The sequence below is a fragment of the Bubalus kerabau genome, chromosome 6 (assembly GCF_029407905.1).
Source record: "Bubalus kerabau isolate K-KA32 ecotype Philippines breed swamp buffalo chromosome 6, PCC_UOA_SB_1v2, whole genome shotgun sequence".
NCBI lineage: Eukaryota > Metazoa > Chordata > Mammalia > Artiodactyla > Bovidae > Bubalus > Bubalus kerabau.
The window spans coordinates 11,522,225-11,538,268 of NC_073629.1; the positions used below are offsets into that span (position 1 = coordinate 11,522,225).

A 16,044-nucleotide genomic window follows, 5' to 3' on the forward strand; every position below is an offset into this window, starting at 1 on the left:
TCTGCACACAATGCAGGAGACGCAGGAGACACAGTAGATGTGGGTGATCCCTGGGTCTGGAAGATCCCCTGGAGAAGGGCATGTCAACCCACTCCAGTATTCTAGCCTGGAGAATTCCATGGACAGAGAAGCCTGGCAGGCTACAGTCCATAGGGTCACAAAGAGTCAGACAGGACTAAAGTGACTGAGCACACACAACTTCAGAAGCAGTAGGAAATCTTATTAATATTGAATTAGAAGTTAAAACATTACTAGAAAGAAAACACTGGGCCAAGATGGCTTAATAGGCAAATTCCTCCAAATACTGAAGAGAAAGGTAATTTCTTTCTTTTTTTTTTTTTTTATAGAACTTATTCAGAAAGCAGATACACTGGAAGTACAACTTAACACATTTTAGAAATCTTGGTGGATGCTAATACTGAAATAAATAAAACCACTACATAAAGAAAAGAATCAGAGGCCAGTCTCACTCATTAACATCAATGCAAAATTCGCCATCTGAAAAGTCCTAAGCCACATTTCAATAATTATCAAGTAATGACTGAATTTGGTTTAATCTCAGAAATGAAAGATTAATCTAACATTTGAAAAGTGCATAATATAATTGATAATAGTAACTGTTTAAAAAAGAAAACCCATGATTATCTCTTGATCAAGAATAAACACCATTAATGATTCATAATTTAAAATAAGAAACAATAATAAAATTACAAATGAAAATAGCTTCCTTATTATTATAAAGGGCACTTTTAAAAATCATACAGCAGAACTAATAGTAATGTATGAAAACATTTCTTTTAAGATCAAGGACAAAACAAAATTAATGAGTAATATAACTTCTCAGTTCAGTTCAGTTCAGTTGCTCAGTCACGTCTGACTCTTTGAGACCCCATGAACTGCAGCACGCTAGGCCTCCCTGTCCATCACCAACTCCCGGAGTCCACCCAAACCCATGTCCATTGAGTTAGTGATGCCATCCAATAATTTCATCCTCTGTGGTCCCCTTCTGCTCCTGCCTTTAATCTTTCCCAGCATCAGGGTTTTTTTGAATGAATCAGCTCTTTGCATAAGGTGGCCAAAATACTGGAGTTTCAGCTTCAACATCAGTCCTACCAATGAAAACCCAGGACTGATCTCCTTTAGGATGGACTGGTTGGATCCCCTTGCAGTCCAAGGGATTCTCAAGAATCTTCTCCAACACCATACATAGTTCAAAAGCATAGATTCTTCAGTGCTCAGCTTCCTTTATAGTCCAAATCTCACATCCATACATGACCACTGGAAAAACCATAGCCTTGACTAGACAGACCTTTGTTGACAAAGTAATGTCTCTGCTTTTTAATATACTGTCTAGGTTGGTCATAACTTTCCTTCCAAGGAGTAAGCATCTTTTCATTTCATGGCTGCAATTACCATCTGCAGTGATTTTGGAGCCCCCCAAAATAAAGTCAGCCACTGTTTCCACTGTTTCCCCATATGTTTGCCATGTGATGGGACCAGATGCCATGATCTTCGTTTTCTGAATGTTGAGCTTTAAGCCAACTTTCTCACTCTCCTCTTTCACTTTCATCAAGAGGCTTTTTAGTTCCTCTTCACTTTCTGCCATAAGGGTGGTGTCATCTGCATATCTGAGGTTATTGATATTTCTCCTGGTAATCTTGATTCCAGCTTGTGCTTCCTTCAGCCCAGCATTTCTCATGATGTACTCTGCATGTAACTTTGAATCTACCTTTTGTAGGTAGTCCTGGCTACTATAGCAAATAAGCAGAAAGAATAAGAAATTAAAAGTACAAGCACTGGATAAAACTTGAATTATTTTTAGATGATATTTACACTGAAGCATAGATAACCATGGGCTTCCCTGGTAGCTCAGCTTGTAAAGAATCCTCCTGCAATATGGGCAACCTGGGTTTGATCCCTGGTTTGGGAAGATCCCCTGGAGCAGGGCATGGCAACCCACTCAAGTATTCTTGCCTGGAGAATCCCCATGGACAGAGGAGTCTGGCTGGCTACAGTCCATGGGATCGCAAAGAGTAGGACACTATTGAGCACTTACACATTTATAGATATAGGTACCATCTAAGCACATAGTTAACCATCAGGCTTTCCTGGTGGTACTACTGGTAAAGGAGTGCATCAGCTGCGACGGACTGCGCAGAAGCATGGCGGAGAGGAGCTACCCCTCACCCAAGGTCAGGGGAGGCAGCCAAGAGTAACTACCGGACGTCCGAGGTCAGGGGTGGCGGCCGAGAGGAGCTACCCCACGCTCGAGGCCAGGGGCAACAGCCGGGAGGAGCTACCCCCCGCCCGAGATCAGGGGCGGCGGCTGAGAGGAGCAACCCCACGTCCAAGGAGTGGTGGCTGTGTGGGCGCAGGAGGGCCAGAGAGGAGCTACTCCACGTTCAAGGTCAGGAGGGGCGGTGGTTAGGAGATACCCCTCATCCAAGGTAAGGAGCAGCAGCTGTGCTTTGCTGGAGCAGCCCTGAAGAGATACCCCGCGTCCAAGGTAAGAGAAATCCAAGTAAGACGGTAGGTGTTGTGAGAGGGCATCAGAGGGCAGACACACTGAAACCATAACTACAGAAAACTAGTCAATCTAATCACACAGACCACAGCCTTGTCTAACTCAATGAAACTAAGCCATGCCGTGTGGGGCCACCCAAGACAGGTGGTTCATGGTGGAGAGGTCTGACAGAATGTGATCCACTGGAGAAGGAAATGGCAAACCACTTCAGTATTCTTGCCTTGAGAACCCCATGAACAGTATGAAAAAGCATTTATAGATAACCATGGATAAATTGTTAGCATTAATACAGTTGGCGAGCTTGCTGGATACCTCTCAATGAAAAAAAGCAACATTGTATTATTGTATAATATCAATAATCATAAATATAATTAAAGAAATAATTTGTAATAAAAATAAAATACATATAAAATACTTGAGATATTCTTTGAAAATCCCTATAAACTTACATTTATACTTTTATAGAATTTTTATATAAATGATAATATAGAACACATTCATGGATGGGACATCAATATTAGAAAAATATTTCTTGCTCTGAATTGACCTATTAATAAAACAAAATCTCAAACAAAATTCCAAAAGTGGTGTTCATGGAATTTGATTATCTTTCCCAAGGACAGCATGATCATGCCATTCAAGAAGAATTAAATAGAAGAAGTGGCATATCAGTGTGATGGGGATTTCCACCAGGTATCCAGGGAGTCAGATTTACAAGATAATGTAGTTATACTCAGAGGCCTATGAAGGTGATGATATTAGAAAAAATTATAATTTAAGTTTTGATTTATATTAAAGAATTCTTCTGAACCTGATGCTTTACTCTAATGGCCTTTTAGAAGCAGAACTATAAAGGGCTATGTGGGAGTGTATTATCCATATGAGAAGGTGAAAAATATTCAGAGATTGAAACCCTGAACACGAGGTTATAAGGATGCCTGTCACAGTTTATAAAATGTTCCACATAATGCTCAGCTTAAAAATTTCCAAAAGAATTAAATGTTTTAGATTCCTACAAGCTGAAACAGAAGGAAGAAAGTTAATGTGATTATTGCTTTAGAAATTGAAAGCTGTTCTGAATTTTTATAATGGTTCCTTTTGAAGAAACAAAAGTTAGACTCATTTTGTGTTGGGGGAAATCAGATATATCTGAAATGACTAACTACAAAAACAAATTATGACCACTCTTAATCTTTCATACTGGACAAGTTTATGACATCCTAAAATCTGGCAAATAATATTTTATGAAGTGAAAGGCGCTCAGTTGTGTCTGACTCTTTGCAATCCCATGGACTACAGTCCATTGAATTCTCTAGGCCAGAATACTGGAGTGGGTAACCTTTTCCTTCTCCAGGGGATCTTCCCAACTCAGGGATCAAACTCAGATCTCCCACATTGCAGTCAGATTCTTTACCAGCTGAGCCATCATGACAAAAAATGAAAGTTTATGTTTTATGCTCATAATGGAAATTAACAGCAATATAGTCCAATTTCTTTTCCTAAATTCATAAAATCAAAACAGATGTGGTCTCTGCCAAGCAGAGTAAACTCCCATGCAGAGTCAACATCAATCGTATTGAGCAACTTTGCCTCATTTTGATTAATATGCACAATTGTCTAGTTTCTGGGGGAATTATATAATCATATTCTTATGCTTCTCCTATTAACAATAATCAAGATATTTAGAAAAGAGTTTCTGAACAAACATTGAAGTCCAAGTGATGATTTTGTAGATTCCTTTCAATTATAGCTTATTTCCTTCCTTTCCTCCTAATGGTTTATTTCCTTCTGACTCACTCGATGCCTGGTGGAAACCCTCATCACCTTAACATGCCTGTTTTTTCTTCCTCAAAGGGACTTAAATGACATTCCACTGTGATCACTCCTCCCACCAGGGTTTGCTGGTGTTATCTCTGCCATCAATAAATTATATAAAGGGCGCTGCCTTCCAGTTCTGAGGTACAAGGCATGGCTCTCTAAAATTCTGCATTTGTCAGTTTCATCTAAGTAAGAAAAAATTTGTGGAAGAATGTCTATTGGCTCTACATTCACTTGAGACAGTTTTGCTGAGTCAATACTTTCTGGGTAGGGAAAGTTTTTTAGGCATAATGACAGATGAAAATAGTCTCGAAACACTAAAGTCAGAGAAAAGTCATTTCAAAATAGTGCATATTGTGTGTGTGTGTGTGTGTGTGTGTGTGTATTTAAAAAGATTCCTATAGTCTTGGATACAATGATGGTCCATGGACCAAATCGGGTACATAGACTGTTTTTGAAAACAAACTTTGTGGAACACAGCCACATCCATTAATTTATATATTGTCAATGGCTACTTTTGTGCTGCAGCCACAGGGCTGAAGGGTCTGACAGAGACATAGGATTTGAAAAGCATAAAATATTTCCTCTCTGGTTCTAATAAAAAGTTCGCCCATCCATGCCAACAGTCACAAAGAGTCAGACACGACTCTTGTCCGACTTGTGTCTGACTCTTTGTGACCCCATGAACTGTAGTCTGCCATGTTCCTCTGTCCATGGGATTCTCCTGGCAAGAGTACTGGAGTGGATTGCCATTTCCTCCTCCAAGATATCTTCCTGATTCATGACTCTTGCATTTCCTGCATTGGCAGGTATATTCTTTACCACTAGTACTACCTGGGAAGCTCCAGTATTTATATATTATCTAATAATGTATAGACTGGTAAACATAGAGTTGAGTAACTTATAATCTTAGGGCATATTGTATTCTCAGGACAAACTAATAAGTGGTCGTTTACCATTTTCAAGTTGGTTTTTAATTAGGCATCTCCTCACTGCTGATTCAGATCCTGTGATACCAATTTTTGATGTTTTACACAAAACATTCTTTTGGCCCTACTCAGTTATTACCCGGGCTTCTTATCTTCTATTTCTCCCTGCCTGCATGATTCCAGTCATATGAATATGCCCTGGATATACCTGGGGAGAAAAGGAAAAATGTGCATTGGATGAGAGTATTGTTAGCACAGCTTATAGCTAGAAAAATAACTTTTCCTTGTCACTGCTGTTGTTCAGTCACTCATTCTTTGTTACCCCGTGGGCTGCAGCACACAGGCTTCCCTGTCCTTCACCATCTCCTGGAGCTTGCTCAACTCACATCCATTGAGTTGGTGATGCCATTCAGCCATCTCATCTGTCAGGAAGCATTTAACAGGAGGCTTCCTGTGTGCTGTTTTGGATCTGTCATGAATCCTCTGTCCCTTATTAATTCCTGAATATTCAGGAATTAAGTGGAGCAGCAAGCTACTCCTGCGGGGGGGTGGGGGGGTGGGGTAGCACTGAAGTACGCGTGCATTTCCATACAGTGATAACAAACTATTTACGACCCTCTTCCTTTTTATGAACCATATGGTAAAAGTGATTATAACCTTCTCTTTTTCATATGAATGACCTCATGTTTCCTTGATAACGTGAAGTTTTGATTTTATCTCTGCTGAAAATAGCTGTCTTGTAAGACAGTATAAATACACAATGTTGAATAAAACATCTCTGCTCCATCATAGCTTTGGTCCCTGTGTCTTGCTTTCTTTGTCTCTCTCTCTCTCTTTTTCAGGCTGATCCCCTGGAGCACAGAGGCCCTGTGGGTTCACTTTCCTGCCCGGGCTTCTAAGACCCTCTCGAGAAGGTGCTCTGTGCCTTCACCCCCTTGAAAGGGCACCTGAGGCCTTCGTGAACAGAGCAAGCCCTGCGCCAGGGGCTTTATTGGCTTTCTGTGTAAACCAAGGAATATCAGCCTCTTTCTCTCTCCTTTACTTTCTTATCGGTCGACTCCGGACCACCAGGTTCCAGTCCATTAAAGGACCTCAACACTCATCCTCTGTTGTCCCCTTCTCCCCCTGCCTTCAACCTTTCCCAGCATCAGGGTCTTTTCCAGTGAGTCAGTTCTCATCAGGTGGCCAAAGTATTGGAGCTTCAGATACAGTATCAGCCCTTCCAATGAATATTCAGGGATGATTTCCTTTAGGATTGACTGGTTTGATCTCCTTGCAGTCCAAGGGACTCTCAAGAGTCTTCTCCAATATGACAGTTCAAAAGCATTAATTTTTTGGTACTCAACCTTCTTTATGCTCCAGCTCTCACATCCATACATGACTATTGGAAAAACCATAGCTTTGACTAGATGGACCTTTGTTGGCAAAGCAATGTCTCTACTTTTGAATATGCTATCTAGATTGGTCATAACTCCTTCCAAGGAGCAAGTGTCTTTTAATTTCGTGGCTGCAATCACCATCTGCAGTGATTTTGGAGCACAAGAAAATAAAGTCTGTCACTGTTTAAATTGTTTTCCCATCTATTTGCCATAAAGTGATGGGACTGGATGCCATGATTTTAGTTTTTTGAATCCTGAGTTTCAAGCCAGGTTTTCACTCTTCTCTCTTTCTTCCTTTCCTAAGAAAAGTTTATTTCAAAATGACTTTCATAAAAAGGATCTGGGGTCTGTCACAGCGCTCTCTGCTCAATCAGCAGTGGCACTCAAAAGTTTCACTAATAACCTGGTGTACTTAATCGCGTTTGACTTTCTGATCCCATGGACTATAGCCTGCCAGGCTCTTCTGTCCATGGAATCCTCTAGGCAAGAATACTGGAGTGGGTTTCCATCTCCTTCTCCAGGTGATCTTTCTGACCAAGGGATCGAACCCATATCTCCTGTGTCTCCTGCATTGCAGGTGAACTCTTTACCCACTGAGCTATCAGAGAATCTAAATTGTGTACTTGTCAGATCTGTGGGTAAAGTTGGGAGGAATACACAAAAGGGCAGCTGGCAGAATCAGAATCTAAAAGTATCTGAAAGCTCTTGGAAAATAGATTGAATCTCATAAGACAAACTTTAGTGTAGTTAAGAAAGGGTCTTTTGCTTGGTTTTCAAAACAAACAAAAAAAGTACCATAACCATAATAAAACTTTCCAAACAAATATTAACAGGAAGAAATGTTTATATCCAGTTTTAAAATTATACTAAATGTTTTTTTCTAACCCAGACACTGTATTAGGCAATAAAAAGTATAGCACTGAATGAGAGTTTCCTGGTGACCTAGTGATTAGGATTCCTAGCTTTCACTGCCTGGCCTGCATTCAGTCCCTTGTCAGGGAACTGAGATTCCACAAGCTGAATGGCATGGCCCGCCAAAACCCAAAAAATAGCATTGAATGGACAAATACAGAGAAAAACACAATCTCTACTTTCATGAAGATTACATTCAGTTTGGAAATAGATAATAAGTTATTAGAAATGGGAGGAATGTAGAAATGCATAGTTCTCTGCAAATATCTAATAGGAGAATCGGGCCTATCTTGGTTATAAATATTGTGCAGGTTTATGTGTGTGATGGAGGGTATCAGAAAAGCCTTTTCTTAATGTATTCATTCAGCATATAGTTCTTGAATATCTACTTTGTGCAAGAAAAAATACTCGGCACTGAATGATGTATTAAGTACAGTTGGACTTTCTCTTCACCAACTTTATCATATATTGATAAATAAATAAACATATGAATAAGTAATTAAAATTTGTTCTGTGAAAGGAAAGGCTAGGATGCAATGGACAGAAAAACCATTGGAAGATCGGGCATATATATAGGTAGGGTATTTACATAATATGATCAGATCAGACCTCTTTGAGGAAGAGATGTCACTGTAAGAATGAGGTGGTATTACCTTGGTGAAAGGGGTCAGGGTAGAGGGATACAGTAGCAGGATAATTTTCTAGGACTGTCCCAAGCAGAGAGAAGTGTGATTAAAAAAAATAACAGATTTAGATGATTTCTATTTTTGTGTGAAATCTTGGTGGCCTTGTTGCTCTTATCAAGAGGTGAGGCTGTTGAGTCACTAGCACTGATTATTGCTTATCAACTGCAAGTTTAGTTTACCTTCTAAATAAAATTCATTAAGATACTCAGTCACAGAATTATCTCCAGTAACTGACAGGATCCAATTCAGACCAATTGCTGCTTTTTTTGGACCTTCCCCTAAATCACCTAACATGAAACCATACCCTACAGTAAATTCTTTTCTAACAACCCCTTACTGAAATGCTCCACAGTTCATATGATGTGCAATCTCTCTCATTGCAATAAACCAAATTTTGTTAAACTCTAAGGTGTGTTCCTGTCCATTGCATGGAAGGCATTGCTATGTTCTCTAATTCTAAAAGCTACCTAAATATACACATTTTAACGGTGAAGAGAATAAGGTTATGAGTGGTTAAGTAATTTAGATGCCTTCACAGAGTTATTTGGAGGAATTTAATAAACAAACATCTATTCGACACCTACTAAGTGAAACAGGAATATGTGCAGACACATTTTAGAACCAATACAGTTACTTTACCTATTAATTTTCACATAACCTTCACAACACAGATTTATACATGAGACGATATGGATTCACAGAGATGAATGACTACTTCAGGGCACATAGATAATGAGTGATGGCCAGGTGGCTATGTGCCCTTGGTTATTCCATCAACCACTGAAGGCAGTGAGCTTAGATGTGATGAACACAGGTTCTGGGGTCAGAATGCTTTGCTTCATAATCCTGAAAAGGATTCATATTAGCTGTGTGATCTTGGATATATTTTTAAACTCTCTGTGCTTCAGAGAGTTTAAAATGAGAATAACAGTTGTACCAACCTTATAGCAGAGAAGGCAATGGCACCCCACTCCAGTACTCTTGCTTAGAAAATCCCATGGATAGAGGAAGCCTTGTGGGCTGCAGTCCATGGGGTTGCTAAGAGTCGGACACGACTGAGCTACTACACTTTCACTTTTCACTTCCATGCATTGGAGAAGGAAGTGGCAACCCACTCCAGTGTTCTTGCCTGGAGAATCCCAGGGATGGGAGAGCCTGGTGGGCTGCCGTCTATGGGGTCGCACAGAGTCGGAAACGACTGAAGTGACTTAGCAGCAGCAGCAACCTCATAGAGAAATTGCAACTATCATATCATCTGATACATGCATTCTACTTAGAACAACATTACTTAGCAAAGGATCAGTAAATGGGTATTTTAAGAGAGCCAGACTGAAATTTAGGTTTCTGAGGCTCTAAGCCTTTGTTTTATTTTGGCTTGGTTTTTCCAGAACAAGCAACTCTTGTCAGAAAGTTTTCTTAAAGAAAGAACAATGTCTGGCTGGATTGGGCAAATAATTAGGAAAAGTCATTATTTGAAAAGATGAGGGGATATACAAAGTCTCTTTGGACTTGTGAGGCAAGACAAGGAAATATGAATGCATGATTATGGGAAAAATTGTAGGGTTGGGGGTCATTTCTGCAGATCCAGAGTCCAAGAGTCTGTTGAGAAGTCACTAGAGATGGGGAGAGGAATAGGGGTTGAAGAACCGGTAAAAAGATGGCAAGCGTTTGGGGAAAGGCTTCTTTGAGTCCACGTGGTAAAAAACGTGGCTTCTGTCTAAACGCACTCCCAGGAACCTTGCCTAAGCCTGATTTTTACCTGAATCTGAGGCTGAAGGTGTCCCCCTTGCCTGTGTCCCTCGTGGCCTGAGACAGTCAAGGTTAGCTCTGGGGACTCTGCCCCATGGGGATGGAATTTCTTAAAGAGGAGAAACGGCTTCTAGGGACAGTCTCTATCTCCCACACATAGCTGAGCAAAGCGAGACAAAGGCAGATACCAAATGATGTTCAGCGGCTGGTAGGTGATCTGAGGATCTGAAAGGGGGGACCTCTAATAAAGGGTTTTAAAACATAATATTTTGAAGTTAGAGAGTTGGGTTGGTAGAAAGATGACTTAAATGGTGGGGACTTGGGATGTCCAATTCTGAGAATCATAGAGTTTCTAATTTAGAGGAAACTTTACAGGTTACCTTGTCCACTGTCCTGTTTGATACTTAATTTCACTCTACAGCCAAGAGATTGGCTAATGGCTATATTGAGAGACAAGGAGTTTCCCTGTGCACTGCTGTAGACTGGCTACATTCTGGCAAGGATGGCAGAGAGTAGAGGTTTCTGAGAAAACCATTCATGACATAGGAACTGTAACTAAGAAGGTCTAATGAGATATTGTATCATCTCAGGAGCAGCTAGCTGTATTTGAAAAGGTTTCCCATGGAGAGGGCTGTACACAGCTCTCTCGCTGGGGACATTAAAGACACTTGATTATGAACCAGTGTTAAGATCTAGAGGTCTTCAGAGTGCTACTGAAATTATTTCATGTTTGTAAGAACTTACTCAACCTACACATACAGTTAGCTTTGTTGAAACAAAGCTAATTTGTAGAAAGATAAAATATCATCAATAACCCTCACTCATCAATATCATCAATAACGTACTCACTCAGTCATGTCGGACACTTTGCAACCCCATAGACTGTCTCAGGCCACGAGGTACACAGGCAAGGGGAATACAGCCCCAGATACAGATGAGAATCAGGCTTAGGCTAGGTTCCTGGGAGGCCACTTGGATAGAAACCACATCTGTCTTCTAGCAGGTAGATTAAAACTCAAACTCCCAACCCTCCTACAATTCTTCCCTAGAGAATCCATGGGAGTCTCCAGGTGACTGAACCTATGTTTCTTGGATCTTCTGCACTGGCAGGCAGGTTCTTTACCACCTGAGCCACCAGAGAAGCCCCTCAATAATTCGTGCTGCTGCTGCTGCTAAGTCGCGTCAGTCGTGTCCGACTCTGTGCGACCCCATAGACGGCAGCCCACCAGGCTCCCCCGTCCCTGGGATTCTCCAGGCAAGAACACTGGAGTGGGTTGCCATTTCCTTCTCCAATGAAGGAAAGTGAAAAGTGAAAGTGAAGTCGCTCAGTCGTGTCTGACTCTTTGCGACCCCATGGACTGCAGCTCACCAGGCTCCTCTGTCCATGGGATTTTCCAGGCAAGAGTACTGGAGTCGGGTGTCATTGCCTTCTCCTCAATAATCCTTACCTATACACAAAAAATGATCAAAATATTTCTTGGATTTAATTTTTCTGGGTGGGTCAGAGTAATGACGGTTTTTGACAGAATTAGGGGAAAGGAGGCAAGACAAAACTTGAGCTGCTAAGTTTAGTAGGGATATTAAACGTAAGACACCAAAAGAACAAGAAGGATGTGTTCAAATGCAATCAAAGAACAAATTTATCTACAAAAAGTTCAAGTATATTCAAGAAACATAGAGTTTACAACTTCTATCCTCATTGTTCCAGGCACTGGTGGGGGATATACAATAGTTAATAAGGTATCACATTTACTCTCAAAGATCTTACAATTTATGAGGAATACAGAGATTATAAAGGTAATGCAATATGTTAAGTGGACTCTGTAAACATTATGCGGACTTTGAAGAAGGAATAAACATTTTCTGGGGGATTCAGAAAAGGTGTCACTAATGAGTTGACATTTGACCCCATTTTGAAGGATGAGAAGCAAGTTACCAGATGGGAAAAATGGGCTGAGAGGTAAACCAGAAGCAAACGGTGCAAAGGAGCAAAGGTATCAGGTTGTAATCAAGCAAGGATTTCTGTTTTAGCATGTTTGTCTCTTGCAATTAGAGAGGTTAATATACAATAACCTTTAGAATTAGAATAGATTCAAGAAGAATGTCTTAAACACTAATTACTTTGAGTCAATATAGGATTTACAAATATCAAGCCCAGAATTTGATTTCCTCTGCAGGGTATTTTGGGTTTTGGAACACTGTTTTGATTTAGGTATGAGGCATGAGTTTAAGGGAAACTATTGGGAGGGGAGTCTACTAATTTTTAAATAATTTCCACGTTAATTTGTTTGACTAAGCAATTAGCTTTTACTGAATACCTTTAATAAGTTATGACAAATATTAGGACTACAAAAATAGGAAGAGACTGCAGTTTGTCAGTTTGGTGGCTAAAATATGGACTGCTGCTGCTACTGCTAAGTCGCTTCAGTCGTGTCCGACTCTGGGTGACCCCATAGATGGCCTCCTACCAGGCTCCCCCGTCCCTGGGATTCTCCAGGCAAGAATACTGGAGTGGGTTGCCATTTTCTTCTCTAATGCATGAAAGTGAAAAGTGAAAGTGAAGTCGCTCAGTTGTGTCTGACTCTTAGCGACCTCATGGACTGCAGCCCACCAGGCTCCTCCATCCATGGGATTTTCCAGGCAAGAGTACTGGAGTGGGGTGCCATTGGACAGCCCTCTGCAAATGTGATGTGACTGACACTGGTTATCATTTTTATGCATTTAAAGTCACATTGCTTTTGGGTTTTTTGTTTGTTTGTTTGTTTTTAGGTATGATGGTTTCTTTTCTTTTTCCTTCTCTTTCTTTTTGAATCTGTTTCACTTTGGTCTTGAGAATAAAAATGTCTGATATTTGTTCCTATGTGAGCCAGCTATATATTTCTCACCTATTTCTGTTTTTCTGAAAATGTAGGATTCATACTAACTGCCACTTTATCATGTTTATTTTTTAGCCTTCATTCTCTCACCAGATGTGTTAACACTCCACTCATCTTCCCATCAGTGATACCCACAGGCAAATTCACACCTTCATCTCTGAGCTTGGTTAAAGTAGTTAAATATCAGTGACGTTTTCAAAATCTTCATATGATCATGTCATTTACTGACCTAATATTCTTCAATGGCTCCCCCCACCTTTTGGGGTAAGATCCTAAATCATTGGGTGAGCTTTCCCAGTTGCCTTATCACACAGGCAAGCATGTATTTCCCTAAATCAGGCTGCTTCCAGTTCTGCATCTACATGTGTGCTTTTTGTCTGAAATGTTTTTTTCCTCTTCCAGGTAACTCCTACTCTTCCTGGAAAATTCTATTCAAAGGCTTCCTCCTCTGAGAAGCCTTTCTCAGTCTTCCTGGTCTGAGAAATGGGCCCCTGCCTTAGCACTCTGTAGTGTTCTGTACTTCACAGGCTGTATCAAGATGACTGCTTTGTCTGCTTCCCCAGGAGGATGCAAGCTTTCTGGACACAGGGATTATAGCTTGTTTCGTTCTGTATTCCTTATGCCGGATACCTCTGTATCCAATAAAGTTTTAGAGCAGTGAGCTGAACAATTAGAAGAGGCCTGTCACTGCATTACTCTCATGGACAAAATTCACCCTGATCTCAAGTGGCCTCGGCCTGCAACAACTTGAAGCAGGGCTTAAGTTCCTGGCCAGAGGTTGAGGCTGGGTCATGGCAGTGAAAACACCAAATCCTAGCCATTAGACCTGTGATCAGTGACAAAGGCCCTTCAGCTCTGCAGAAATGAATTCCCACAAAGATGGAAAGTAGTGAAACACGTAAAGTATTTACTAGGAAGAAAAGAGTACAATATGTGTCGATAGACACAAGGGCAGACTCAGAGAGTCCCTGAGTCGCAGTCTCGTGGCAGTTTGAATTAGTTTTATGAGACATTTTTTCCAGGTTTTCTTTGGCCAATCATTTTGATTTTCCTGGTTCATATTCATATTTGGTGTATTTCAGGATTGTCCCATGTGTGCACACATATCTCTTAGCCAAGGTGGATTTCATGTGTGGTTCTGGAGGTCTCCTGACTTTAAGAATGAGAAATATGTGGTCTGGGCAGGGGCCAGCCTCCTCTCTTAATTGTTCTGCTAGTCTCATCTTGGAGTCTCAGTCCACAGGGAATGAATCTCTAGTTACTTTACCCTGCGGAGGGTGGGGGAGGGGAGAGTGCATCTACCTCCTGTCTCAAAACTTTGGAGACCTGACTGAAGGAAAAACTATGAACTGGGTTAGGGGAATAGAATGCTTGGGGAAGGTCACATAGCATAGAGGTAAATAGCATGGAATTAGCATGCATAAGGTGAAATTCTGTTTCTGTACCATGGTATCTATGCTGCTGCTGCTAAGTCACTTCAGTCATGTCCGACTCTGTGCGACTCCATAGACGGCAGCCCACCAGGCTCCCCCGTCCCTGGTATCTATATGAAATAGAAAATCTTCATAATCTCACTATTTTCTCTTCTTAAATTTTACCATTGGTAAAACATGTATAGCAATGGTACTTATCTGATTGGATGTGTGAAAATTAAGTAAAATATTGAATGCAAAGCACTTGTAAGATGCTCAGTGCACAGGGAGTGCTAATGAGAGTTAGCTATTATTATTTTTAGGGTGGTATAAATAGCAATAGCAGTGGTAGTAGTAATGAAAGTTCTGCCTTTAAATTAAAAAAAAGAAGGACTAAACAGTAAAGAGAAACTTTTGAGTTGAATTTTGCAATCACTTCAATCTAGTTTCTTCTTTCCTTCCTCACCTCAGCCTCTCATGGAGCCACACAACCATTCAAGCCTGGCTGAATTTGTGCTCCTTGGTTTCCCCAGGGTGGGACATATCAGGGGCTGGCTTTTTGTCCTGCTGCTGTTGGCATACCTGTTCACTATCTGTGGCAACATGCTCATCTTCCTAGTCATACGACTGGATGCAGCCCTACACACACCCATGTACCACTTTGTCAGTATTCTTTCCTTCTTGGAGCTGTGGTATACAGCCACCACCATCCCTAAGATGCTAGCTAATCTTCTCAGTGATAAGAAGACCATTTCTTTTTCAGGATGCCTCCTCCAGACCTACTTCTTCCACTCCCTAGGGGCCTCTGAATGCTACCTTCTTACAGCAATGGCCTATGACCGATACCTGGCCATTTGCCGGCCCCTCCACTATCCTGCAGTTATGACCCCCATGCTCTGTGCCAAGATGGCTGCTGGTTGTTGGACCTGTGGCTTTCTTTGTCCCATATCTGAAATCATCCTGGTCTCCCAGCTCCCTTTTTGTGGCTACAATGAAATTCAACACATCTTCTGTGACTTTCCACCTCTTCTGAGCCTGGCCTGCAAGGACACATCCACTAATGTCCTGGTGGACTTTGCCATCAATGCCTTCATCATCCTTATCACCTTCCTCTTTATTATGGTGTCTTATGGAAGAATCATTGGGACTGTACTGAAGATAAAAACGATTGCAGGAAGGAAGAAGGCCTTCTCTACATGTGCTTCCCATCTTATTGTGGTCCTCATCTTCTTTGGGAGCATCATCTTCATGTATGTGCGGCTAAAGGAGAGCTATTCATTGACCCTTGATCGGACGCTTGCTGTAGTCTACTCTGTACTAACACCACTAGTCAACCCAATTATCTACAGTCTTCGTAACAAGGAACTCATTAAGGCCATTAAGAGAACCATCTTCCGGAAGGGAGAGAGAGCTAGTCCCACCCAACACTGACATTCTACCAAGGTCTTTCCTCCACTTCAATGTTGATCTCATAAAATTCTATGTATCTTTGTCGCTACCTGTAATAATCTTCCCATCGTCACACATGCAATGAATCCCATCTCCTCTTACATTCTCAAAGGCTTTACTTCTTTATGTTTTCTTTATTTCTTACATATTTATGCTTTTATTATTTACTTGAACAGTGCTTTCTGAATTTAAGAATACTTTAGTATCTCCATTCTTAAAAACAAGCATACACATTTCCTTCAGGCTTCCCTAGTAGCTCAGCTGGTAGAGAATCCACCTGCAATGCAGGAGACCCTCATTCGATTCCTGG

General features: G+C 41.0%; 1 protein-coding gene across 1 annotated transcript; it reads left to right on the forward strand.

The window, feature by feature from the left end:
- The first annotated feature begins 14,762 nt into the window (after nt 1-14,762).
- Nucleotides 14,763-15,716, forward strand: LOC129655954 (olfactory receptor 6N2). Its single transcript, XM_055586751.1, has one exon. It carries the CDS (start codon nt 14,763-14,765, stop codon nt 15,714-15,716), a length of 954 nt encoding a protein of 317 aa, XP_055442726.1.
- Nucleotides 15,717-16,044: the final 328 nt, after the last annotated feature.